Source organism: Euleptes europaea, chromosome 13 (assembly GCF_029931775.1).
Source record: "Euleptes europaea isolate rEulEur1 chromosome 13, rEulEur1.hap1, whole genome shotgun sequence".
NCBI lineage: Eukaryota > Metazoa > Chordata > Lepidosauria > Squamata > Sphaerodactylidae > Euleptes > Euleptes europaea.
The window spans coordinates 59,537,492-59,562,904 of NC_079324.1; the positions used below are offsets into that span (position 1 = coordinate 59,537,492).

A 25,413-nucleotide genomic window follows, 5' to 3' on the forward strand; every position below is an offset into this window, starting at 1 on the left:
ATCTAATACCTGCGATAAAGTTTTTGACCACCTAACAGACTTCTTTTTGTCTCTTGCGTTGGCTCTGACTTCTCCTCTGGAAAGCTGGGCCTCTCGTATCTCAACAGGCTTTATCTCATCCCCACCGCGGGCACCGCGTTTGGGCTTTAATCAGTGCATGGCCAGTGTAGGGTTTGTGCAGTGTACTCAAGCGGTTAACCCCCTGGAGGAGAGCCAGAGGGATTCCGATGAACAAGGGCCAGATAACTCCAGCGCCAAATTTTCTGCAGTCTCAAGGAACTTGGAAACGCGCCCAGATGTTTAAGGTGGAATTGTTCCATCTTATCCACAGACGCCTTGTGACAGTATGGAATTTTCCAGTGCTTTTCAGCAGTTCACTTTCGCTTATTCTTCCATGTGTTTTATTTAAGAAGAGGAGGGAGGAGTTGGTTTTTATACCCCACTTTTCTCTACCTTTAAGGAGACTCAAAGTGGCTTACAATCACCTGCCCCCACCCCACTAGGGGCTCCTAATGAAATCGTTGGAAAATAGGTTCAAGACAGACAGATTCAAGGAAAAGAGGTCCATCAATGGCTACTAGGCATGGTGACTGAAGGGAGCCTCCATATACAGAGGCAGCAAACCTCTGAACACCAGTGCTGGGAGGCGGCAGCAGGGGGAAGGCCTTGGCCTTGTTTGTTAGGCCCTCCAGGGCAACTGGTTTGCTGCTGTGCAAGGCGGAAAGCTGTACTAGATGGACCGCTGGTCAGATCCAGCAGGCTTTGTCTTCGCTTCTTGACTTTAGCAGTGCTGATTCTGTGACCTTAAGCAGATAATGAGAGGGAGGGCATCTTGGTCATCTTCTGGGCATGTAGTGGGGGTCACTGGAGGTGTGGGGGGGAGGTAGTTGTAAATTGCCTGCATTGTGCAGGGGGTTGGACTGGATGACCCTGGTGGTCCCTTCCAACTCTATGATTATATTGTGCCATCTGAAGCAGAGTTGCATCTTTCTAATGCCCCCTGACTTCCATGGAGGTGGAAGGGCATGCCTCTGCTTCGGGGTTGCATTGTTATCCTTCAGCTTGGCTTTAGGGCCCCCTTTGTGTGCTCCAGGGGTAGCCCGGTTGAAGCAAAGAGAGAGCCCGGAGAGTGGATCGGAGACTCGTCATCCAGATCTGCAACTTCAGTCGAAGGACTGGCTTTGCGCATTGTGTAAATAGAATCATAGAACCATAGAATCCTAGAGTTGGAAGGGACCACCGGGGTCATCTAGTCTAACCCCCTGCACAGTGCAGGAAATTCACAACTACCTCCCCTCCCCCCACACCCCCAGTGACTACTCCATTCCCAGAAGATGCCCTCCCACTCATGATATGCCTAAGGTCACAGAATCAGCATTGCTGACTGATGGCCATTTAGCCTCTGCTTAAAAACCTCCAGGGGAGGAGAGCTCACCACCTCCCGAGGAGACCACCTGGGAACCACATGGAAGCCACTTTGGGTCCTTTGTCGAACTGTGGGGGGGGGAGGGTATCAAGGATATTCAGAGCAATATTAGCTGGTGGTGCTGGCAGCGATGTCCTGCAGGAGCAGTTAAAATTTGCCCAAACCTCTCAAGAGTCATTTTGCACAAAAGGAATTCTTGCAGAGTTTGCATTCTCAATGTCAGGCAAAGAAGTCTGGGTTTGGCCTGACTTAAATCATTTCAAATGTACACACACACATACACACACACACACACACACACCACCTCATCAGGGATGGCGATACAGTCTCACATGAAGCTGCCTTATACTGAACCAGACCTTTGGTCCATCAAAGTCAGTACTGTCTACTCAGACCGGCAGCAGGGTCTCAGGCAGGGGTCTTTCACATCATCTCCTTGCCTCGTCCCTTTAACTGGAGACTCCAGGGATTGAACCTGGGACCTTCTGCATGCCCAGCAGATGCTCTACCACTGAGCCATGGCCCCTTCCCATTGCCTTGTATGCCAAGGTGAGTTTCTGCCCCTGTCGGCGGGCCTCCCTCTAGGGCTCCCCGGTGCTTCTGCCATCTCTGATTATCCTTCCCTTTTCGAGATGTAAACAGAGAGACGTTTGCTGCTGGGGAGCGGATGGCGCGTCGCAGCCCTGACCTTTCCAAAGTGCTGTTTGCAAGTGCCGCGTGCCTCTCCCGCTGGGGCGTGTGTGCGCGCGCGTCGCAGCCTTTACCTTCTTCTGGCCGCGCTGTAGAACTTGCCGCAGCCCTGATTGTGGTGCCCTCGGGAACACGACATGTGCTTCCTCCGATACGTGGCCCGATTTAACCTCCTCGCGAGTGGTTTCTAAGTAACAGCCATGGCACGTACGGAGGACCAGCTGCGAGGCGCCGCTCGCGTGTGCCGAGAAGGTTCAGAGCGGCGTTTGGAACCTGCGAGTTCGGATGGCGAAGAGAAAGCGAGCGGCCCCCTCGTTTGCAAAATGCATTGCCGGTTCCCACTGCAGCGGGCTGCTCGGCTTTTCTCCACCTGCCCAAACTAATCTTCTCAAACCTGAGCAAGATTGGAAACCCGAGACAGCTCTTCAGCTGCTAGAGAGAGCTTCTTTCCCATTCACCCTCCTCCCTCTGCCCACAGTGTCTTTTCTGTCCTCTTGATGAGATTGGAAGACTGTTCAGCAGCTTCCTGGTCTTTAGTCAGCAGCTCCTGAGGCCTCTCTTGCTTGCCTTTGGAAGAGATGAGCGTAGATTAGCTCAGCTGTCTTTTCCAGAAGGTGGAAGGCAAGACTCCTTGGAGGATCTCTGTTACTCCCCCTCCTCATCTTTTTCTTTACTCCACCTCCCTTTCAGAACTGCTGCAGCTCCCTAGCCAGCGTGGTGTAGTGGTTAAGAGCGGTGGTTTGGAGCGGTGGACTCTGATCTGGAGAACCGGGTTTTATTCCCCACTCCCCCACATGAGCGGCGGAGGCTAATCTGGCGAACTGGATTCATTTCCCCGCTCCCCCACATGAAGCCAGTTGGGTGACCTTGGGCCAGTCACAGCTCTCTCAGACCCACCTACCTCACAGGATGTCTGTTGTGGGGAGGGGAGGGGAAGGTGATTGTAAGCTGGTTTGATTCTTCCTTAAGTGGTAGAGAAAGTTGGCATATAAAAAACCAACTCTTTTTCTCCTTTGCTTTGCTCTGGTTAGACCTCACCTAAAGTACTGTGTTCAGTTTTGGGCACTGCAATTTAAGAAAGATATAGACAAGCTAGAACATGTCCAGAGAAGGGCAACAAATATGGTGAGGGGTCTGGAGACCAAATCTTATGAGGAAAGGTTGAAGGAGCTGGGTATGTTTAGCCTGAAGAGGAGAAGACTGAGGCTGTTAACGCACTAGGTATTCCCAGCGATGTATTAAGAGTTTGAAAATGTTATAAAAAACATCGCTTTAAAAGGGTTTTTGGATACCACGGCTTATAAATGGTTGGAAGACGTCTTCACAGCTGAAGGGGCCAAACAAAGTGCGGACAGTATTTTTTATAACATTTTCAAACTCTTAATACATCGCTGGGAATACCTAGTGTGGTAACAACCTGAGAGGGGATATGATAACCATCTTCAAGTACTTGAAGGGCTGTCACATAGAGGAGGGTGCTGAATTGTTTTCTGTTGCCCCAGAATGTCGGACCAGAACCAACGGGTTGAAATTAAATCAAAAGCGTTTCCGTCTAAAATCAATAAAAAATATTTATATATATATAAAAAAGCGTTTCCGTCTAGACATTATGAAGAATTTTCTAACCGTTAGAGCAGTTCCTCAGTGGAACAGGCTTCCTCGGGAGGTGGTGGGCTCTCCTTCCCTGGAGGTTTTTAAGCAGAGGCTAGATGGCCATCTGTCAGCAATGCTGATTCTATGACCTTAGGCAGATGATGAGAGGGAGGGCATCTTGGCCATCTTCTGGTCACTAGGGGTGTAGAGGGGGAGGTAGTTGTTAATTTCCTGCATTGTGCAGGGTGTTGGACTAGATGATCCTGGTGGTCCCTTCCAACTCTATGATTCTATGATTCCTCCTCCTCTTCCTCCTCCTCCTCCTCCTTCTCATATTTCTCTTTACCCCCCCCCCCTTAAAGAGCTGCTGCAACTCCCTAAGAGCAACCAGAGTAATGCCCTTAACCTCCAGGGGTTTGCACTGTGGGAGGCAATGCTTTTATGCCATTTCTATCACTGCAGTGTATTTCCCCAAGCGTACATTTGAAGAGAACACCCACCGGTTTACCTCTGTTCTTGATGCTGGAATAAACGACACTCCTCTCAATTCAGAACAGCTAATTTGCAACAACTGGTTGCCCCCCCCCCCCAAGATGTGTGTGTTATTAATGTAATTTAATGTAGGCCTTTCTTCCATAATGGGACCCACGGCAGCATATGTAGGATTCCCAGGAGGGGGCCTGCCCTGGCAGTGGCCATATCCAAACCTGTTAAGTTTTGGCAAGATTTTTGTATCATGTGACTTCCAACCATAATCTGGGCTGGGCAGAATTCTGCTGGCGTTCTCTTTCTTTCAATGACAGACCAAAATGTGAAGGTTCAGGGCCGGGCAGTTACATTTCTGGAATTTTGCAGTCATTTTGCACTTCATTGAGGTGTAGTGGTTAAGAGCGGCGGACACTAATCTGGAGAACCAGGTTCGATCTTCCGCTCCTCCCCATGAAACCAGCTGGGTGTTTTTGGGCTAGTCACAGTTCTCTCCAAACTCTCTCAGCCCCACCTACCTCACAAGGGGCCTGTTGTAAGCCGGTTTGATTCTCCTTTAAAAAAGGTAGAGAAAGTTGGCATATAACAACCAACTCTTTTTTTTTTCTTACGTGCTTCTCTTGCATTATTTTAGTCATCTTTATACTCCCTTTCATCAACGACTATGCCCATACAAAACGGAGAAAGTGGAAACAATAGAACGTGTTCTGCTGCAGTGTCCCTTCTACAACAACATAAGATCGCAGTACATTCTCCCCATATTGGCATCCTTTCCTGGGAGATTGGAAGGAGCTAAAGTTTCCCTTCTCTTAGCCGATTCCTCTCAGGAGATAACCATTCAAGTAGCCAAATTTTGCCTCCGGTCTAGTGGGATTCGTAAACGGCTTGTTGAAAACCTTTCCCCATAGAAGATCTTTCCTCCTCTTCTTCAAATCATCCCTCCCAGAATCATCACCTTTTATTATTTTATTTTATTATTTTAACCTAACTTTGATTTTTATGCAGAGCTGGTATTGTATCGAAATAAAACTTGATTGATAGTCATCTTTATAAGAACCCAGCAAAGGTTTGTCTGTGACAAAGCAAACTGTATTGCTTGGCGATTTAGTTCATGAGCTGAGGCAGCTGCTCTTCCGAGCAGCAGCAGAGAGGGGTCGTGGGGTGCTTGTTTTTTTTGGGGGGGGGGGTTTAAACTGTACCAGACCCAAAGCATTCTGAACTGTTGGGAGAGATCCTGTCACCCCTCCCTTGCTCATTTAGCCGGAGTTTGATTCCCTCGACCTTATCGCTTCCCGTAATCGGGCCATCCGTGGACTGTCGCCTGATCCTCTTTTATCTTATGGGGAGAGCCTCCGCAGGGGATCGGTGTTTCTAATCCGGGCAGTTAGTTCCTGTTTTCCATTTGAAAGGAGGAAAAGCAGGCCGCTACCTGCCAAGTTCTACCTTGGAAATCGTTCTATTTTTACATCAAAGTCTTGGCGACCAAACTGGGGGGGGGGAGGGGGGGATCCAGCGCATGAAGTACCGATTGGGCATTGCTTGCGGAGTACATGTTTGCACGCCATCTTGGATAGCTAATTAAGAAAAGGGTGAGGTGGGGATAAGGATAATATTATGGGCCAACTATGGAAATGAAACGAGGGTCCCACATTCAGCAGGGGGCTGTGGGGGGGGGGGGGCCGCTTCCCGCAGTAGGAAATCCAGCCGGAGCCCAGCAAGAACCGTGTAGGGTCACTTCTTTCAGGGACTCTTCGGGGCTGTACTCATCCTTGCATGTCTGTCGCTGCCCTTTCCCGACCCAGGCTGTGAGCCCACTGAGTAATAAACAATCCCTGGTGGGTACTGAGCTTTAATAGGAATCTCTTGGCTCTGGCAGCAGAAAGGAGGCTGAAGCCGTCCAGGACCACGGAGAGCTCCCTGAGAAGGCAGATGTTGCTCTGATGCATCTCCAGAGCTTCACTGAGTGGCCATTTACGCATGGGAGGTTTTGCCTTGGATTTGCCGCTCTCTAGATGCACGTTTTCCCCATCTGAATTCTCAAAACTCTGCATGGGGGCTTATTGTTGAGTTCTGAGAATTTGGACGGGAAAAATGTGCATCTAAAGAGTGGCAGGTCCAAGGCAAAATCTCCCATGCATAAATGGCCAATGTTTCTATTCGAAGCAAGGCCTATGACTACTAAACTCTTGCTCCTTGCAGGAATGCCTCAGACCGTCTTTTCTATCCTTCTCTAATGAAGGCCCTCACTTAAGAACACAAGAAGAGCCATGCTGGATGAGACCCCAGGCCCATCTAGTCCAGCATTCTGCCTGCCTGTAGGAAGACCACAAACGGGAAGGCTGCAACAGCAGCATCCTGCCTGTGCTCCGCACAAACTGATTTAAAGAGGCATACTGGCTCTGATACTGGAGGGAGTAGATATCCGTCATGATTAGTAGCCATTGATAGCCATTGATTGTCGAATGACCAGGGGTGTTTACTCCTGTTTTGGCATTTAAATGCTTTGGGTGGTGGTGGGGAACAACATAACAATACGCATCCTTCAACTGAATCTTGTGTTTTCCCTTCCTGTTTTAGAAACCAGGCAATGCGGAAGAAGCTGATTTTATACTTTAAGAGGAGAAATCATGCTCGTAAACAGTGGGTAAGTGATACGCTTGCTGGCCTTCACGAGATTTCTTTTTTTCAAAATCCAGGTTGAAACTGTGTAATACACCTCGTATGTATATAGTTTCAGGTGTAGCATTGCTGGTCTGTAGTGGAAGAGTAAGATTGGAATCCAGCAGCACCTTAGAGACCAGAGAGATTTCCAAGATATTCTGATATCTGACAAAGGGAGCTTTGACTAACAAAAGCTTATACCCTGAAAATTTTGTTGATCTCTAAGAAGACGACGAAGAAAAGTTGGTTTTCATACGCCGACTTTCTCTGCCACTCAAGGAAGAATCAAACCGGCTTACAATCACCTTACCTTCCCCTCCATACAACAGACACCCTGTGAGGTAGGTGGGGCTGAGAGAGCGTGACTAGCCCAAGGTCACCCAGCTGGCTTTGTGTGTAGGAGTGGGGAAACAAATCCAGTTCACCAGATCAGAGTCCGCTGCTCATGTGGAGAAGTGGGAAATCAAACCCGGTTCTCCAAATCAGAGTCCACCGCTCTACGCTGGCCACCCGCACAACGTGGGTTGAAGCGTAGGATGAGCTACCTGGGATAACCTCAGGACTATCTTCGGCCACGGAAAGGTGTACAGCATGGGCCTCTCTGATTGGCAGGCAGTATGCCGCTTCTGGATTGGCTGCCTGTTTGGTTGCTGGTCCGGTGTCCTCCTTGCTTGGCCAGCGGAGGAGGACTTTTGGCCTTCTCCGCTTCCGACTCCCGCTTCTCGCTGCATCTGGCTTCCAAACGTTTCCGCCCCCTTTTTGCTTTCCATGTCTCAGGGCCTGGTTTTGGGCACAGCCGCCTGAGGTCACCCTTACCCATTTTCTTGCTCTGCTTAATGGTACAGACAGAATTGTGCCGGTGCGTCACGTTCTTGGCGGAAGGAGTATTTGGCTGATGTTCCCCCCTCCGGTCCTTCTAAACCTTGTGGCAAGTGATTTGGAAACGATTCCTTCGAAGGGAATAAAGTTCAGGGCTTAGCTAATTAACGGAGCAGAAGAGATGCCGGTCGGCTGGAGCGTTCCTGTGCCAGATGGACTCTCAGCGTTCTGAGGTGCTGAGCAAACAGAAGCGAAAGCGACCGAATCCCCGGCTGGATTAATCGGGCATTCAGTCCTCTTTTTTTCCCCCTGCTTCTTCCTTGGCGAAGAATCAGGCGCAGCTGGGGCCAAGTGGCGTTTTGTTCTTGGCTGCATCCAGACCTGTCTGTCCAGTAGAGTCAGCATGGTGTAGTGATCAAGAGCGGTGGTTTGGAGTGGCGGACCCTGATCTGGAGAACTGGGTTTGATTCCCCACTCCTCCACAGGAGCGGTGGAGGCTAATATGGTGAACTGGATTTGTTTCCCCACTCCCCCCCGTGAAGCCGGTTGGGTGACCTTGGGCTAGTCACAGCTCTCTCAGCCCCACCTACCTTACAGGGTGTCTGTTGTGGGGAGGGAGAGGGAAGGTGAGTGTAAGCCGGCTTGTTTCTTCCTTAACTGGTAGAGAAAGTCGGCATATAAAAACTAACTTTTCTTCTCCTTCAGTACTAAACTGAGGCTATTGTATTTTGGCCACATTATGAGACGACAAGAGTCACTGGAAAAGACAGTCATGCTAGGAAAAGTTGAGGGCAGCAGGAAAAGAGGAAGACCCAACAAGCCCTCAATTTGGAAGATCTGAGCAAGGCTGTAAAAGATAAGACATTTTGGAGGGCTTTGCTTCACAGGGTCGCCATGAGTCAGAAGCGACTTGATGGCATCTCTCTCTCTCTCTCTCTCTCTCTCTCTCACACACACACACACACACACTCTCTCTCTCTCTCACACACACACAGTACATTTTTACCCTGTACTTCCTCCAAGGAGCTCAAAAGTGGCGCCAAACCGTCTTTGTTCCTTGTTTGATCCTTGCAACAACAATCTTGTGAGGCAGCTTAGACTGTGTGAGGTTGTCTGGCCCAAAGTCACCCAGCAGGCTTCTGTGGCCGAGTGGGGATTTGAACCCGGGTTTCCCAAATCCTAACCCAGCACTCTAACCCCACTGCACATACTTACCAGGCCAGGCTTGGAGCATGTAGAGGATGATAGAGCAGTTTTCTACGCTGATGAAATTGTGAGGCTGTGGTTTTGGTAAAGAGGCTGAACCCCCCACCCACCCACCCTCCTTCTGTCCTGAAGTTGCCACCTTACGGTCGCTCTTAGCCCCAATAGTGGGGAAAGACAGGAGCCTGTATTGTTCCTGTATTTTCCCCCTACTGTTTTTGACAGTGATAATTTATGCGGTTGTTTTTTAAATGATTTTATGGTATTGTTTTTGCTTGCAAACCACCTTGAACGTATCTCTGGAGAGCCAGCTTGTCAATTCTCTGAATAACTAAAGTAAGCTTTTAAACAGTTTTAAAGACAGTCTTCAAGGGCAGACCTGTGGAGTGAACTCTACAGTAGTCAGGTGTTGATGTTACGATATCACGAAACTGGGGTCCAGGCTTGAAAGTAAAGGGCCCCGGATGAATTCTCTGTGCAATTCTTTGGCATTTAAAGTTGGCTGCTCTTGCAGTACATTGTGGACTAAAGCGATTCCAGAGACGAACCGCTACAGCGACTGCGTTCTCCATTTCTCCATTTCCTCAGGGCATGGAAACCAGCCAGCGCATCATGCCAACATTTTCAATGTATGCTTTTCCTCTCGGGCTCAGGACAATCGGCTCAGCCCCCACAGGAACAATTCTTTGGGGCTGCGTCATACCTCCATAACCTTTTTTTGGTGTCCGTGTACGTGAAAAGTCCCTGCTTCTCTCCCCCCCTCCACTTTTCTGGCTGGGGAACTGTATTGTGCATTGTTTCTGAAGGAATTATCCTGAAAAGACGAGTATCTGTGTGCACGTTGTCGCTGTTGACAGGACCGGTTCCATGTTTCGAGGGTCCTGAGCAAATTTTCCAGGACCCCCTCCTTTCCTCTACCCACCACCAGGGCCCCCCACAGACCAAGGGTCTGATTCAGTATAAGGCAGCTTTATGTGTTCAGCTCCGACCTTGAAAATATTGTGAGGAGGGGACGGGAGCCCCCCATACCCCCACACCGTGGTCCCCATTGTGAGCCATCGTGGAATAGTGGTAGCTCAAAAGACAGGATTTGGGCTTTCTTGCTGTATTGGCGGAATGTGCAGGAGGGATCCTTAGTCTGAGATGATGGCCATTTGGTCTCTTCCACCCCACCCCCAATAGACCTTTCCTCAGAATCGAGACTCCATTCGTTCTTCACGCAGCCCGAGGTCCCACTGTAAAAATCGTCTTCTGGCTGTCGGCTGGACTATTCAAGAAGTGGGTTGTGTGCCCAAATGCCAAACCAGAGTTCGTTTCACAAGCTGTGTGTGTGTGTGTGTGGGGGGGATGTGTTTGTGTACCAGATTCAGCCTGCAAACAGATTCTGTCAGCCACATCATTTTGCAGGTGAGTTTGGGTTGTGTGGGTTTGCCTTGAACACATGAAGCTGCCTTATACTGAATCAGACCCTTGGTCCATCAAAGTCAGTATTGTCTACTCAGACCGGCAGCGGCTCTCCAGGGTCTCAGGCAGGGGTCTTTCACATCACCTACTTGCCTAGTCCCTTTATCTGGAGATGCTGGGGATTGAACCTGGGACCTTCTGCATGCCAAGCAGATGCTCTACCACTGAGCCACGGCCCCTCTCCATGGCTCTCAGGCAGGGGTCTTTCACATCAGCTACTTGCCTGGTCCCTTTAACTGGAGATGCCGGGGACTGAACCTGGGACCTTCTGCATGCCAAGCAGATGCTGTGCCACTGAGCCACAGCCTCGGCTTCACCTCGTCTCTCAGACTCTTGGCTGCTCCTAAATCTGATGATGGACTGTTCCTTTATGCCCCTCTCTCTACTTTCTCCTCTCCAGGAGCAGAAATTTTGCCAGCGCTATGACCAGCTGATGGAAGCCTGGGAAAAGAAAGTCGAGCGTATCGAGAACAACCCGCGGCGCCGAGCCAAGGAGAGCAAAGTGCGCGAATACTATGAGAAGCAGTTCCCGGAGATCCGGAAGCAGCGGGAACTGCAGGAGCGCATGCAGAGGTTAGTGGAGCCATGTTCGGAAGGGGGAGGGCAGAGGTTGGAGAACGGAGTTGCGGAGGAGGGAGGGGTGCGGGAAGAGAAGGGGGGCTTTTGTGGCAAAAAAAAACCACTTCTGGAAATTGGAAAACCTCACGTATTGTGTGGCCAGATGTAAAGTAATAACACCAGTCATGGGTCTTTTAGTACAGTAACTTGCTCACACAAGCACCTGTTGCAAAACTATCAGTATTTCTGAATCTGCTTAACACCAACCAGTGACAAAAATCTATTACACTGAGTCAGACCCTTCATCCATCAAGGTCAGCATTGTCTACACAGACTGGCAGCAGTTCTCTGAGGTCTCAGGCAGAGGTCTTTCACATCACCTGCTGCCTGGTCCTTTTTAACTAGTGATGGTGCTGGTTGAACCCAGGGTCTTCTGCATGCAAAGCAGAGGCTCTTCCACTGAGCCACAGCACCTCCCCTAACAAGTACAGCCCATTGTCCCTGCCTGTCCTCAGAACTGTAGTGTCAGGAAGAACCAAAAAGACATCTTGACCAGGAGTGGTCACCTCACAACCTACAGAAACCTTCAGACTCCAACTCCACTTTGTCTGGCTCCCTACTGTTCATTCAAGGTGCCCCGTTGCGCTGGGGAGAGGGGGGTGAGGACAGACATATCTTGGCTACTGCTTCTGATCAGCCGCACACTCGGAGAGAATTGGTGCCCCCTTCTTTGATTCCTGCTGCATCATTTCAACTGGACATGGGCAGAGGCTTGCGAGAGCAGGGGGAAGAGTGACAAGGAGGGACCCTTCTGCCCTCGCTGAACCTTGCGGGGGAACAGAAGGGGTAGATGGGGATATTCCCTCCTCCTTTCATGTGTTCCTGTACTTTGAGCCTGGCTTTGGGGCCCCTGAGCACCTTGCCTTGGAAAGTTTGCGTTGAACCTTTCTTAGTGTGGAGCGTCCATACATTACAGCCATGGCTCAGTGGTAGAGCATCTGCTTGGCATGCAGAAGGCCCCAGGTTCAATCCCCGGCATCTCCAGTTAAAGGGACCAGGCAAGTAGGTGCTGTGAAAGTCCTCTGCCTGAGACCTTGGAGAGCTGCTCTCGGTCTGAGTAGACAATACTGACTTGGATGGACCAAGGGTCTGATTCAGTAGCAGATGTTACGTGTTCTGCCTCCTTCACAAGCTGGCCTGAGTTCCAAAGGCTGGAACCTGACACGCTGTTCCATCCGTCGTCACACCACAAAATCCCATTGAGAAGGACTGCATCATATCTGTGTCTGAATAGCCACGAAAGCCAGTCTCTAGGGGTGGCCTGGTTTCACACGGGCCCCCTGTGGTTTTCAGCCACTTCTTCCGGAAGCCTGGGGGGAGGGGCTCTCCTTGTCCCCACCCCTACCCCGAGGTCTCCCCTCCCCCGGATCTCCGAGCTCTCCTCCCTTTTGCATGCGGCTCGCTCCTTGTCGCACAGAAGTGGCCGCAGTCATTGTTGACAAAACGTTAGAGTACAAAACGGAGCATAAATTTTTAAGCGCTTTCTCTGCCGTTTCCCAGCAGGGTAGGACAGAGGGGCAGCAGCCTCTCCATGTCTGCGGCGCGCAGTGAACACGAGGTGTCAGAAATTATTGATGGGCTCTCGGAACAAGAGGTGAGGCTGGGTTGCCGCTTTCCCCTTCCTCGCGCATTCTCGCCTTCTCTTTTGCTTCCTTCCCTCTGGGGGAAACCGGGGGCAGCCGCAACAGACCCCGGTGCTGGGACTTGCTGTTGACGCTGCTGCCAAGCTGCATTAGCTTCAGACCGAGCGGGGTTTAGCTGACATGGCGTCTTGCGTCCAGGAATGCGACGCCCCAACAGACTTGACGGGACCCTGAGTGGGGGCGTGGGGAGGTGTCTGTCGATCTCTCACCTTGTTTGCCCTTCTGGGTCTTGTTTGCAAACATCGCTTGGTGGGCTGCTCTGGGGGTTGGCAAGTGGGAATGAGAATTGCCAATGTTGTTTAGACACAGGAGGCTCCGGAATTCTTGGTTAGCGGAAATTAAGAACGTAGGAGAGGCCCTGCTGGATCAGACCAAGGTCCATCAAGTCCAGCAATCTGTTCACACAGTGGCCAACCAGGTGCCTCTAGGAAGCCCACAAACAAGACAACTGCAGCAGCATTGTCCTGCCTGTGTTTCACAGCACCTAATATAATAGGCATGCTCCTCTGATCCTGGAGAGAATAGGTACGCATCATTACTAGTATCCATTTTGACTACTAGCCATGAATACCCTGCTCCTCCATGAACATGTCCACTCCCCTCTGAAAGCCGAAACATAAGAAAGGCCATGCTGGATCAGACCAAGGTCCATCAAGTCCAGCAGTCTGTTCACACAGTGGCCAACCAGGGGCCTCTAGGAAGCCCACAAGCAAGACAACTGCAGCAACATTATCCTGCCTGTGTTTCACAGCACCTAATATAATAGGCATGCTCCTCTGATCCTGGAGGGAATAGGCATGCATCATGACTAGTATCCATTTTGACTACTAGCCATGAATACCCTCCATGAACATGTCCACTCCCCTTTTCAAGCCTTCCAAGTTGGCAGCCAAATACTTCCTTTTATCTGTTTTGAATCTCTCACCCTCCAGCTCCAGCAGATGACCCCGCGTTCTAGTATTATGAGAGAGGGAGAAAAGCTTCTCCCTGTCCACTCTCTCCATACCACGCATAGTTTTATAGACCTCTATCACATCTCACCTTAACTGCCTTCTTTCCAAGCTAAACAGTCCTATTTCTTGTTTACTCTCTTCTTCAGACTTTCAGGCATACCCATTAAGCTCGACTTGGTTTTATCAGAGTGCAAAAAAAAAGTACTAGAGCTCAGCATTGTGAGCTTGTGCCTTCCCCTGTCTGGACTGGACTGAAAGCCCAAAGGCCCCGACTCGTTCAGCATCCTGTTTCCTCCAGCAGCCAGCTTAGGTGACTCTGAGACACTCACAAGCAGGGCCCAGCAGCAACAATACACCCCTGGGTTTTGTCTCCAACACCCGACATTCAAAGGTATACTGCCTCTGAACATGAATGTTCCCTTGAGCCATTGTGGCTGATAAGAACATAAGAAAAGCCCTGCTGGATCAGACCAAGGCCCATCGAGTCCAGCTGTTCACACAGTGGCCAAGCAGGTGCCTCTAGGAAGCCCCAAACCAAGACAACTGCAGCAGCACCATCCTGCCTGTGTTCCACAGCACCTAATATAATAGGCATGCTCCTCTGATCCTGGAGAGAATAGGTATGCATCATGACTAGTATTTATTTTAACTAGTAGCCCGATTAGAGTCCGCCGCTCTTAACCACTACACAACGCCAATGTTGTAGTTCCTTTCTGTCCTTGGTCAATTCAAAATGTGGCTTCTGTTGCTAAATTAGGAGTCAGCCAAGATCCTAGAGTGGAAATCCTGATAGTAAGTTTCAGTTAATGTTGAAACTTTTGCTTTTCAAATCGGAGGTTGAATTGGAGCCTCCCTGCTGGCAGCAATCGCTTCTTCCTGCATTTTAATTTAGCGCATCAATTATGTTTCGTAGCAGCATGGTCGGGTTCTCCCCAGCTCCGCAGCCTCTGATTCTCGAGCCGTGTCCCTCGGGTGTGCTAACGAAACCTCTAACTTCCGCTCTCTCCTCAAGAATCTGGAGAAGCAGATGCGCCAGCTCGCTGTCATCCCCCCCATGCTCTACGATGCCGACCAGCAGCGCATCAAGTTCATCAACATGAATGGCCTCATGGACGATCCCATGAAGGTCTACAAGGACCGGCAAGTGATGAACATGTGGAGCGAGCAGGAGAAAGAGACCTTCAGGGAAAAGTGAGTTTGGCTCAGGGGTAGGGTTGCGGTCCTCCAGACGGGGTCTGGAAATCTCCCAAAATCACCACTGATGACCATAACAAGAGAGATCTGTTCCCCTGGAGAAAATGACTGCTGTGGAGGGTGGGCTGTATGGCATTGTTCCCCGCCGAGACTCCTCCTCCTCCCCAAACCGTGCTCTCCCTACACTATACCCCCAAATCTCCACATGAACACATGAAGCTGCCTTCTACTGAATCAGACCCTTGGTCCATCAAAGTCAGTATTGTCTACTCAGACCAGCAGCGGCTCTCCAGGTCTCGGGTAGAAGTCTATTCACATCACCTACTTGCCTAGTCCCTTTAACTGGAGATGCCGGGATTGAACCTGGGACCTTCTGCATGCCAAGCAGATGCTTAGCCACTGAACCACAGCCCCTCTCCAAGGCTCTCCAGGGTCTCAGGCAGAGAGGTCTTTCACCTGACCTACTTACCTAGTCCCTTTGATTGGAGATGCCGGGGACTGAACCTAGGACCTTCTGCATGCCAAGCAGATGCTCTCCATGGCTCTCCAGGGTCTCAGGCAGAGGTTTTTCATATCACCTTCTTGCCTAGGCCCTTTAACTGGAGATGCTGGGGATTGAACCTGGGACCTTCTGCATGCCAAGCAAAGGCTCTACCACTGAGCCACGCCCCCCATTGTAGTCTGTAGGGTAGAACAAGGAGTTTCTTATACGTAAACATAAAATACTTGTGAGGATCATAAACTGAGCCGTACTGTAGCTCTCGTGTGCTGTTTCCCAGCTGCCATTGATGTGCTCCAAGCTCCGCCTTCACACAGGTAGAACTCAAGAGCAGACTGTCAAGGGTGAGAGAGCAGGACCTTTCCCTGGAGGGCTTTGGGCATCCGCCTGCTTTCCCAGTGCCTTGCTCTTTTGGTGGGGGTTGGCAGAGAAGGGCCGTTGGTCGGTGCTCCAATTCCCGTCTCCCTCCACCAGACGGGGTGGGGTGAGAAAAATAAACGAGTTTCCAAATGAGCAAATGCCTCTTCTTTCCTCGACACTTCCTTGGTGGAGCAAACACTGTTTTTACTCAAATGCAAGAATAGGTATGCCATCAAAAAAAAAAAAAGAGGGAGTTGTCATACATTGGTGTATGTGGTATTTCCAGTGATAATTTTTGTGTGTGCGTACAGCATTTTGGGGAGGGAGGGTTGTCTTTGGGGAGGGGGATTGTCTTTGGGGAACCAGCGTGGTGTAGTGGTTAAGAACAGTGGTTTGGAGCGGTGGAGTCTGATCTGGAGAACCGGGTTTGATTCCCCACTTCTCCACATGAGTGGCGAAGGCTAATCTGGTGAACTGGGTTTGTTTCCCTACTCCTGCTTATGAAGCCGGCTAGGAGACCGTGGGCTAGTCACATTCTCTCAGCACCACCTACCTCACAGGGTGTCTGTTGTGGGGAGGAGAAGGTGATTGTAAGCCGGTTTGATTCTTCCTTAAGTGGTAGAGAAAGTCGGCATGTAAAAACCAACTCTTGTTCTTCCTCTTACATTCAGGGTCATGTTCCTTTCAAGTAAATACCGTAGCCCGCCAGAGTTGCTGCGTTGCTGCGAACTCTTTTTCTTGCTTTGCTACCCACAAATCTTGGACATGGGACAGGCAGAAGGGACCGATGGTGGCTGGGACCAAACCTCGCCCTCCTAACATAATTAGCTCCAGGAGTGACCAATGCTGTTGCAAGCTTGTTCCTGATTCTCTCCTGGTTTTTTCTTCTAGGTTCATGCAGCACCCAAAGAACTTTGGCCTCATCGCTTCCTTCCTAGACAGGAAAGTAAGTCCCCCCCCCCTTTTCTTTCTTTTGGTGTGTTTGCCTTGCAGCAAAGAATACCTTGAACCCAAGTACTCTCCCATATGGAGAGGGCGGTTCGACGGTGGAATGCGTTGCCTCGCTCCTACACACGAAGCCAGCTGGGTGACCTTGGGCTAGTCACAGCTCTCTTGGAGCTCTCTCAGCCCCACCTACCCCACAACGTGTCTGTTGTGGGGAGAGAGAGCTCCAAACCATCGCTTTTAACCACTGCACCACTCTGGTTCTCCAGCCCCAGGGGTGTACTCTGCTGGCCGCCCAGAGGCAGTCGAGGGGTGGGATTGACCTGGTTTGGCTGGACCCAGCAGTGATTTCTGCTGCTACTTGGGTGGTGGTCGGGAGCGAGGCAATGAGGGTTGCTTAAACCCTCCGTGGGCTTTCTAAAAATTGTAATTCATGCAGTAGGGTGAATAAACACGGTGATAAAAGCTGGGGCCCTAAAAGGAAGAAGAAGAGTTGTTGTTTTTTATGCTGACTTTCTCTACCACTTAAGGAAGAATCATGCCAGCTTACAATCACCTTCCCTTCCCCACCACAGACACCCTGTGAGGTAGGTGGGGCTGAGAGAGCTCTAACAGAGCTGTGACTAGACCAAGGTCACCCAGCTGGCTTCATGTGTAGGAGTGGGGAAACCAACCCAGTTCACCATATTAGCCTCCGCTGCTCATGTGGAGGAGTGGGGAATCAAACCCGGCTCTCCAGATCAGAGTCCACCACTCCAAACCACAGTTCTTAACCTCCCCAGAGGAGTAAACAAATATTTTGCAGGGCACCCATTTCCCCTTGGGGCCATCCCTCTTGGTGGTCATGACAACTGCAGCGTACCGCAAGCAGAGAGCCACAACAGCTGCCTTGGCAGAACACGCAGTAGAGTTCTCTCCCCTGCCGAGTACCACCCGCCGATCTCCTTGCGAGTCCCCGGTAGCCTCCTTCAGCTGCGCTTGACGAAAACCTGCTCCTAGAAAGCTCAGCATGCCGAGCCGCTGAGCCAGCCAGCTGCGGCACCCTTCCTGCTCCCGGTGCGCTGCTTACTCTCCCCTGAAGTGTAACTTGTCAGGTCTCAAAAACGCCACAGAGGGAGGTGATTTCCTGCCCTCTTTTGAGCACGCTAGGAGTGGAACGCGGCTGACAGGCCCCAAAAGCGGGGGGAGCTCACTACATCAGCCTGGAAGTGTTCCACCTAGCAGGCTTAATGTGTGGAAATAATGACTCCTGACAGTTGTATGGCAGGTTAGATGTAGCGTTGTGCTGCAGCCTGAAGGATGATAGACTCCTCTCCTCTCCTCTTTTTTTTTTTTTTTTTTGCTTTAAGCTGCTTCAGTCATTTGGGGTCATTCTACCTGCCTTGCACAGCCCTCTGAGGTGCTAGAGATTGAAATCAAGCTCCACTGAAGGGCTTACCTGCATTCCTGAACACTTTGAATACTGTTCCCTGGTGCAGAGTTGCTTCCTGGCCTTTGGCTTCCCCAGGAAGCCCCCAGCAGGGGATGCAAGGAGTGTGTGGAACTCCCTGCCCCAGGATGTGGTGATGGCTGCCAGCTTGGGAGGCTTTAAGAGGGGAGTGGACATGTTCATGGAGGAGAGGGCTATCCATGGCTACTAGTCAAAATGGAAATTGGTCATGATGCATACCTATTCTCTCCAGGATCAGAGCATGCCTATGATATGGGTGCTGTGGAAGACATACAGGATAATTCTGCTGCAGTCATCTTGTTTGTGGGCTTCTTAGAGGCACCTGGTTGGCCCCTGTGTGAACAGACTGCTGGATTTGATGATCCTGAGTCTGATCCAGTGTGGCCTTTCTTATGTTCTTATGTATGTGTGTGTGTGGCGGGGGAATTCAAGGAACCCAAAGATAACACATGAACACATGAAGCCGCCTTCTACTGAATCAGACCCTTGGTCCATCAAAGTCAGTATGGTCTACTCAGACTGGCAGCGGCTCTCCAGGGTCTCAGGCAGGGGTCTTTCACATCACCTACTTGCCTTGACCCTTTAACTGGAGATGCCGGGTATTGAACCTGGGACCTTCTGCATGCCAAGCAGATGCTTTACCATTGAGCCACAGCCCCGCTTTGGGGGCCTGTCAGCCGCATTCCACTCCCAACTCCTGGGCGAGCAGGTGGGTTCTCTGATGTCATCCAGTCCCTGGGGTAGGATTCTTGGGGTAGGAGAGGCAGCGTGCTGTGTTGGTTAAGAGCGGCGGACTCTAATCTGGAGAACTGGGTTTGATTCCCCGCTCCTCCACATGCAGCCTGCTGGGTGACCTTGGGCCAGACACAGTTCTCTCAGAATTATCTCAGCCCCACCTACTCCACAAGGTGCCTGTTGTGGGGAGGGAAAGGGAGGTGATTGTAAGCCACTTTGAGACTCCTTTCGGTAGAGAAAAGTGGGGTATAAAAACCAACTCCTCTTCTTCTTGGGGTTCCGTATCAGTCAACTGCCTGCTAGATGGTGAAGGGCAAACTCATGGCAGCAGGAAACAGTATTGTAATTGTTCCAAGCATGTTAAATTCACACTAGCTCAACACCAGGAAATTAAAAAACATTGACCTCATGTAACAAATGATTGGAGAAGGTTTGGTGCCAAAGCTGAGAGGGGGAAAGAATTGTTTATAACTGACCGAGGAATTACGAAGAAGAGGCAGGTTCTTGGAGTTCGTTGCATTTTTGAAACAATAATGCTGTAACACTAGAAACCTTCAGGACTGGCTGTTTTCCAGCAACTAGATCTTATATCTTTGCATCATGGGCATGAGATCCAGCGTGGTGTGGTGGTTAAGAGCAGTGATTTGGAGATCCTGGTTTGATTCCCCACTCCTCCACATAAGCAGCGGAGGCTAATCTGGTGAACTGGGTTGGTTTCCCCGCTCCTACACATGAAGTCAGCTGGGGTGACCTTGGACTAGTCACAGCTTTCTTAGAGCCCTCTCAGCCCCACCTACCTCACAAGGAGTCTGTTGTGGGGAGGGGAAGGGAAGGTGATTGTAAACTGGTTTGATTCTCCCTTAAGTGGTAGAGAAAGTCGGCCTAGGCCATTAACACATGGCTGTTTTGTCTCTTCCTTCTCCCTGGAATGAAGCAAATTCCCCTTGTCTGAACACATGGGTGCCTCCTTTCCACGGAATCAACCCACTCCCTCGTGCTACGTTACCAGGTCTTCCAATCTTTTGGGGGAAAGAAAGGTGATTGTAAGCCAGTTTGATTCTCCCTTAAGTGGTAGAGAAAGTCAACATATAAAAACCAACTCTCCTTCTTCTTCATTGGAGATGGGTGAGCAATCCCGCAATCCTTGTGTCTGTCACAGTACCCAACTCATAATAAAAAAAGAAAAGGTTGGCCAGAATCCCCCAATTCAGATCTCGCCTGTGTTGCGAACTCTGTCCGTGACTTTCCTCAAAGCTGCGTATCTCTCTGCCTCATCCTTCCGTTGGCAAGACGGGAGGGTAGTGATATTGATACTGATCTTACACAGTTGTTGTAGCAGTTTAGTGCAAGAATGTGCACGACACGCACGGAATACTTAAAATGCTAAGTTTTTTGTTGCTACTGCTGTTGTGATTCGGGGCATAAGAAGAAGAAGAGTTGGTTTTTATATGCCGACTTTCTCTACCACTGAAGGCAGAATCAAAGCGGCTTACAATCACCTTCCCCTCCTCACATCAGACACCCTGTGAGGTAGGTGTGTCTGAGAGAGCTGTGACTAGCCCAAGGTCACCCAGCTGGCTTCATGTGTAGGAGCAGGGAAACAAATCCAGTTCACCAGATTAGCCTTCGCCACTCATGTGGAGAATTGGGGAATCAAACCCGGTTCTCCAGATCAGACTCCACCGCTCCAAACCACTGCTCTTAACCACTACACCACGCTAGCTCTGCAGGATCAGTCCAGCATCCTGTTTCCCACAGTAGTCAACCAGATACTCCTGGGAAGCCCACGCAGTGCCTGGAGGCTCCCCGCGTTGTGTCTTCCACCCAGCAGTTGTTATTCACAGGTAGAGTCCAAAAAAAGGGGGGACACAGAAAACGTAACTCAATAAACGGAATTAAGTATCTAGAAAGTCAAGCAAAAAAACAGCTGACAAGGCCAGCAATATGATTAAAAGCTAAACCATTACAAAGTTTTCTGAATACATATAAGTTTAATACAAGTTAAAATCCAAATGATGCTAATAACTCCTATATGGCCTTGTAAGGAGGCCTTTCAAACACATATACTAAAATAACACTGTAGGCGTAATATACAATAAGACATACAATCATAAGACCACAAACATAGAATCACATATAGACCATACGCATTTTGGCTTATTTGCCTTCTTCAGTGGTCTAAAGGACACTAGCACACCAAATTATGTAAGACTTTGTGACTTTTGAGGCCTAGCAGGTTCTCAATAAATATAGAGCTGCAGAGCTTCTTAGTCTGTTAAAGGCACTCTTACAAATAAAGCGTACAGCCTATCCAAATCACACAGTCACAGGTGTACTGCTCCCAAGCATGGAGGTTCCATTCGTCCGTCATTGTTGTATGCTAGGTTGCTCAGGGTACTGGAGTTCATTTGCTGGTTGTCTTGTCGTAACACCTCTGTGCTGTGTCGTTTCAGACGGTGGCAGACTGCGTCCTCTACTATTACCTGACCAAAAAGAACGAGAATTACAAGAACCTGGTGAGGAGGAATTATCGGCGGCGTGGGAAGAACCAGGTAAGCCAGACAGAGCCCCTCTAGCGCTGGGAGGTCAGCCCGAAGCTTACAAATCAAATAAAATCATCTTTATTACAGCCAAAGGCCAGCATAAAATATAAAATGTACATCCTGTGATAAAACCATACAGCTCCCACTTACATCTCATCCGTGCTTACTAGTCTGAAGATTTATCCATAAGGTCTTTCTTCATCGTTAGTGCTTTCTGTTTCAAGCAGACATAAGAGCAAAATTTTGCTACTGGAGTGCAAGATGAAAGTCATTCTGTCTTCCAGTAGATATTCTACCAACGAGGCCTCGGAGGTTGAAGAGTGTACAAACCGAGATAGCAGGGGAGACCCTGAACGGTCTTGTTCTGCCCAAGCGGTTGGATAAACCATCCGTCTCGGGGGCATGAGTGTTATGGCCTGTGATGCCCTTGCACCCCGCAATTTTGCGAATGCGTCACGCAAGAGCAAGAATCAGTGCCTTTCTTTCTGCTTGTCTTCCGTTCTTTTGAGCGTGGTTCTCGCCCACACACTGCAAAGTGTGGCTGGTATAATTGAGTGATTCCTTCAAAGCTAGAGAGTGAACTGAATAGTTGGAAGTGGAGGGAGGAGAGAAGGTTCGCTTCCTGCCAGGCACCAAAGGAAGCCTCATCAGAAGTCCAGGTGAGCCCAGGCAGCCAGCGCTGAGCTCCGTTCAGCATGAAAGCGTGAGAGGCAGGCAGTCCTTTTTGTAATAACATCTGCTGCCGCATTAGGCTGCGTTGCATCATTAGGATTGTCTAATCCAGACCGGGATGGTCTACTCTGGTTCATCCAGACTGGACTATTGCAATGTGCTCTGCTTGGGGGGGGCGTGGCTTAGTGGTAGAGCATCTGCTTGGCATGCAGAAGGTCCCAGGTTCAATCCCTGGCATCTAGAGTACTGTGTTCAGTTTTGGGCACTGCAACTTAAGAAAGATGTAGACATGCTGGAACGTGTCCAGAGGAGGGCACCAAAGATGGCGAGGGGTCTGGAGACCAAGTCCTATGAGGAATGGTTGAAGGAGCTGGGTATGTTTAGCCTGAAGAGGAGAAGACTGAGAGGTGATATGATAACCATCTTCAAGTACTTGAAAGGCTGTCATATGGAGGAAGGTGCCGAGTTGTTTTCTGTTGCCCCAGAAGGTCGGACAAGAACCAACGTGTTGAAATTAAATCAAAAGAGTTTCCGTCTAACCATTAGGAAGAACTTTCTAACAGCTGGAGTGGTTCCTCAGTGGAACAGGCTTCCTCAGGAGGTGGTGAGCGCTCCTTCCCTGGAGGTTTTTAAGCAGAGGCTAGATGGCCATCTGTCAGCAATGCTGATTCTATGACCTTAGGCATATCGCGAGAGGGAGGGCATCTTGGCCATCTTCTGGGCATGGAGTAGGGGTCACTGGGGGTATGGGGAGGAGGTAGTTGTGAATTTCCTCTTCTTCAGGCTAAACATACCCAACTCCTTCAACTTTTCCTCATAGCACTTGGTCTCCAGTTTATTGTGAAGCTTCTATTCATTTCTGAGGGGTTGGTGTAGGAGACCTACCCTGTTTTGGGGTGTAGGTGATATGCCAGCTGAATTTTCTGTCTCCGTGTTTGGAGCGAGCCCAGGACAAGATGATTTGTGAGCTTGTTTTTAAGACTTGCTCTGCCCAAAACTGATTCAATTAGGAGACGGCACCATGTAAGGGTGCGGAACGATCTTCCATTTAATGTCACGGCATTGCTGTGGCGAACGCAGCAGGGATGGAGGGAGGGCAGAAGTGCCACTGAGATGTTTGCGAAATGCATGCTGTTACGATTGGGGAGGGGAAAAGAAATCATAAAAATTCATGGCCCGAGGAAACTTGGAGAGTGTTCAAGGGGTGATGAAACTGCTCTCTCCGCTTTACGATTTCTACTTGTACCTGTTAAGGAGCGAAAGATATATTTAAGAGTCATTTAGTACCTCGTTTGCAGTGCGTTTGTGAGTCAGGAGTTAGCTCTGGTGGGAAGCTCGAGAGTTGGGACTGGTCCCCCCCGCCCTTTCCGTGTTTGTGACCCTGTTGTGTTCGACCATGTGGCTTCCTTATAATATTAGGGCTGAGACTCTAGAATAGGGGATCCCCAGCACGTAGCTCATGAGTGACCAGTAGCTCGCCAGCTGCTGCGGAATCACTTGTGCATCTCTTAGAAGGCCCAGGAAGTGGTCATGAAAAGATCTCTTAAAAAAAAACAAAAAACAAAAAAAGCTTTTTTGCTGTTCTGCTTAGCTGGTAGCTTCATTTCTGGCTCTTTTCCTACTCTGTGGTTGTTTATGCATGGGTACTTTCACTCACGTTCGCCCTCCTGGTCTGAATCAATTGTTCCTTGGAGTTATGCATGAGTTTTCCCTCCATTAGAGATGACCTTGCTGCCAGCCCTCACAATGTCCGGGTCTTCCCATTCCTCTGTTAACCAGATTCTTCCATCTTCCGTGAGCAAAGCCCGGGTGAAATCCCCATGCAGAAGGCAAAGTGTGGGACATGCAGGTTTGGTTTCTCTCACAGCCAATTACAAAGCAGCATGTCCAGAGGCAGGGATTGAAATACTTCCTGCTACCTCGGAGCTCTTCTTTCTGAGTACAAGTAAGGCTTTTTAAAATCAACTTCCTCTTACCACATAAGGAAGAATCAAACCGGCTTACAATCGCCTTCCCTTCCCCTCCCCACAACAGACACCCTGTGAGGTAGGTGGGGCTGAGAGTTTGGAGAGACCTGTGACTAGCCCCAGGTCACCCAGCTGGCTTCATGTGTAGGAGTGGGGAAACCAACCTGGGTCACCAGATTGCAGAGGGAAAACCTCTCTCAGACCCTGGAGAGCCGCTGCCAGTCTGAGTAGACAATACTGACCTAGATTGACCAGTGGTCTGATTCGGTATAGGGAAGCTTCATATATGGGAGTATATGGCAAAGAGGGGCCTTCCCCTCTTTCATGATGGAACCATACTGGCTGTCATGTATGGGTGAACGTGGCATGACCCAACAGCATCCATGGCAATAGGTCTCAATGGCAGGCCGTGTTAGAATAGTTGAAGAAGAGTTGGTTTTTACATGCCGACTTTCTCTACCACTTAAGGCAGAATCAAACCGGCTTACAATCACCTTCCCTTCTCCTCCCCACAAAAGACACCCTGTGAGGTAGGTGGGGCTGAGAGAGCTCTAAGAGATCTGTGACTAGCCCACTGTCACCCAGCTGGCTTCATGTGTAGGAGCAGGGAAACAAATCCAGTTCACCAGATTAGCCTCCACCACTCATGTGGAGGAGCGGGGAATCAAACCCGGCTCTCCTGATCAGAGTCCACCGTTCCAAACCACCGCTCTTAACCGCTACACAACGCTGGCTGGCGTCGCACCACCCCCTCAACTCTCAAAGCGGCGATCCCTCAGGAAAACAAGTTGCTAGCCAGGGACACGGAGGGTAAATAGCCCTCTTCAGCCAGGAGAGAATAAAAACAGTGTCAGACCCATTTTGTGGCTGAAGCGAGCCTCCGGTGTGTTTAAACAGCGGGTTATTTTGACCCAGGAACAAAGTGTATGTATGTGTGTGTGTCTGTGTGCAATTCATCTCGGCTCAGAGGGCAGAGCTCCCGCAGCTAAAAAACACGAAGTGTGGCTCCTCGCCTCCCCTCACGGCTTCTGAGTATTTCCCTGTGCGTTTCTGGGGAAATGTCATGAAAAACAGCAACCACGATTGTGGCCTGGTGCGTGTGCTCCGCTTTGTTTGGCAAAACGGGGACGGGGGACCAAGCGAGGACTCGGGACTCTGTCACACTCTCGAGGCCCTCGAAAACTGGGGAGGGGGGGGGAGAACGGAAAGGGGCCGCAGGGCTGGTCTTGGCATCCTTCGAGATTAATCACACACGCCAGAGCCGAGCGCTCCCGGTGACGAGGCCTGCGGTTTTATAGCTTATGACTCATCGGCTCGACTCAGAAGCGAGCCGTGTTATTCCAGTAGATTGCAAAATCATAACAGGAATGTCGTGGCCGGTTTACGGCTCAACTATGCAAATCGCCAGGAAGCCATTTGAGCCGGAGAGCGTCAGGAACGCCGAGCGGGGATGGCGGAGCTCTGAACAGGCACCGGGGGCAGCCGGAGAAGG

At 50.1% G+C, this 25,413-nt stretch overlaps 1 protein-coding gene across 1 annotated transcript in view; it reads left to right on the forward strand.

Moving 5' to 3' along the window:
• NCOR2 (nuclear receptor corepressor 2) overlaps positions 1 to 25,413 on the forward strand; it is a 242,578-nt gene that overhangs the window by 71,577 nt on the left and 145,588 nt on the right. The window contains exons 8-13 of the mRNA XM_056859087.1: positions 6,773 to 6,839; positions 10,743 to 10,915; positions 12,464 to 12,554; positions 14,569 to 14,747; positions 16,501 to 16,555; positions 21,193 to 21,291. Of these exons, the coding sequence (XP_056715065.1) occupies positions 6,773 to 6,839; positions 10,743 to 10,915; positions 12,464 to 12,554; positions 14,569 to 14,747; positions 16,501 to 16,555; positions 21,193 to 21,291 (664 nt within the window). The remainder of the gene's footprint in view (positions 1 to 6,772; positions 6,840 to 10,742; positions 10,916 to 12,463; positions 12,555 to 14,568; positions 14,748 to 16,500; positions 16,556 to 21,192; positions 21,292 to 25,413) is intronic.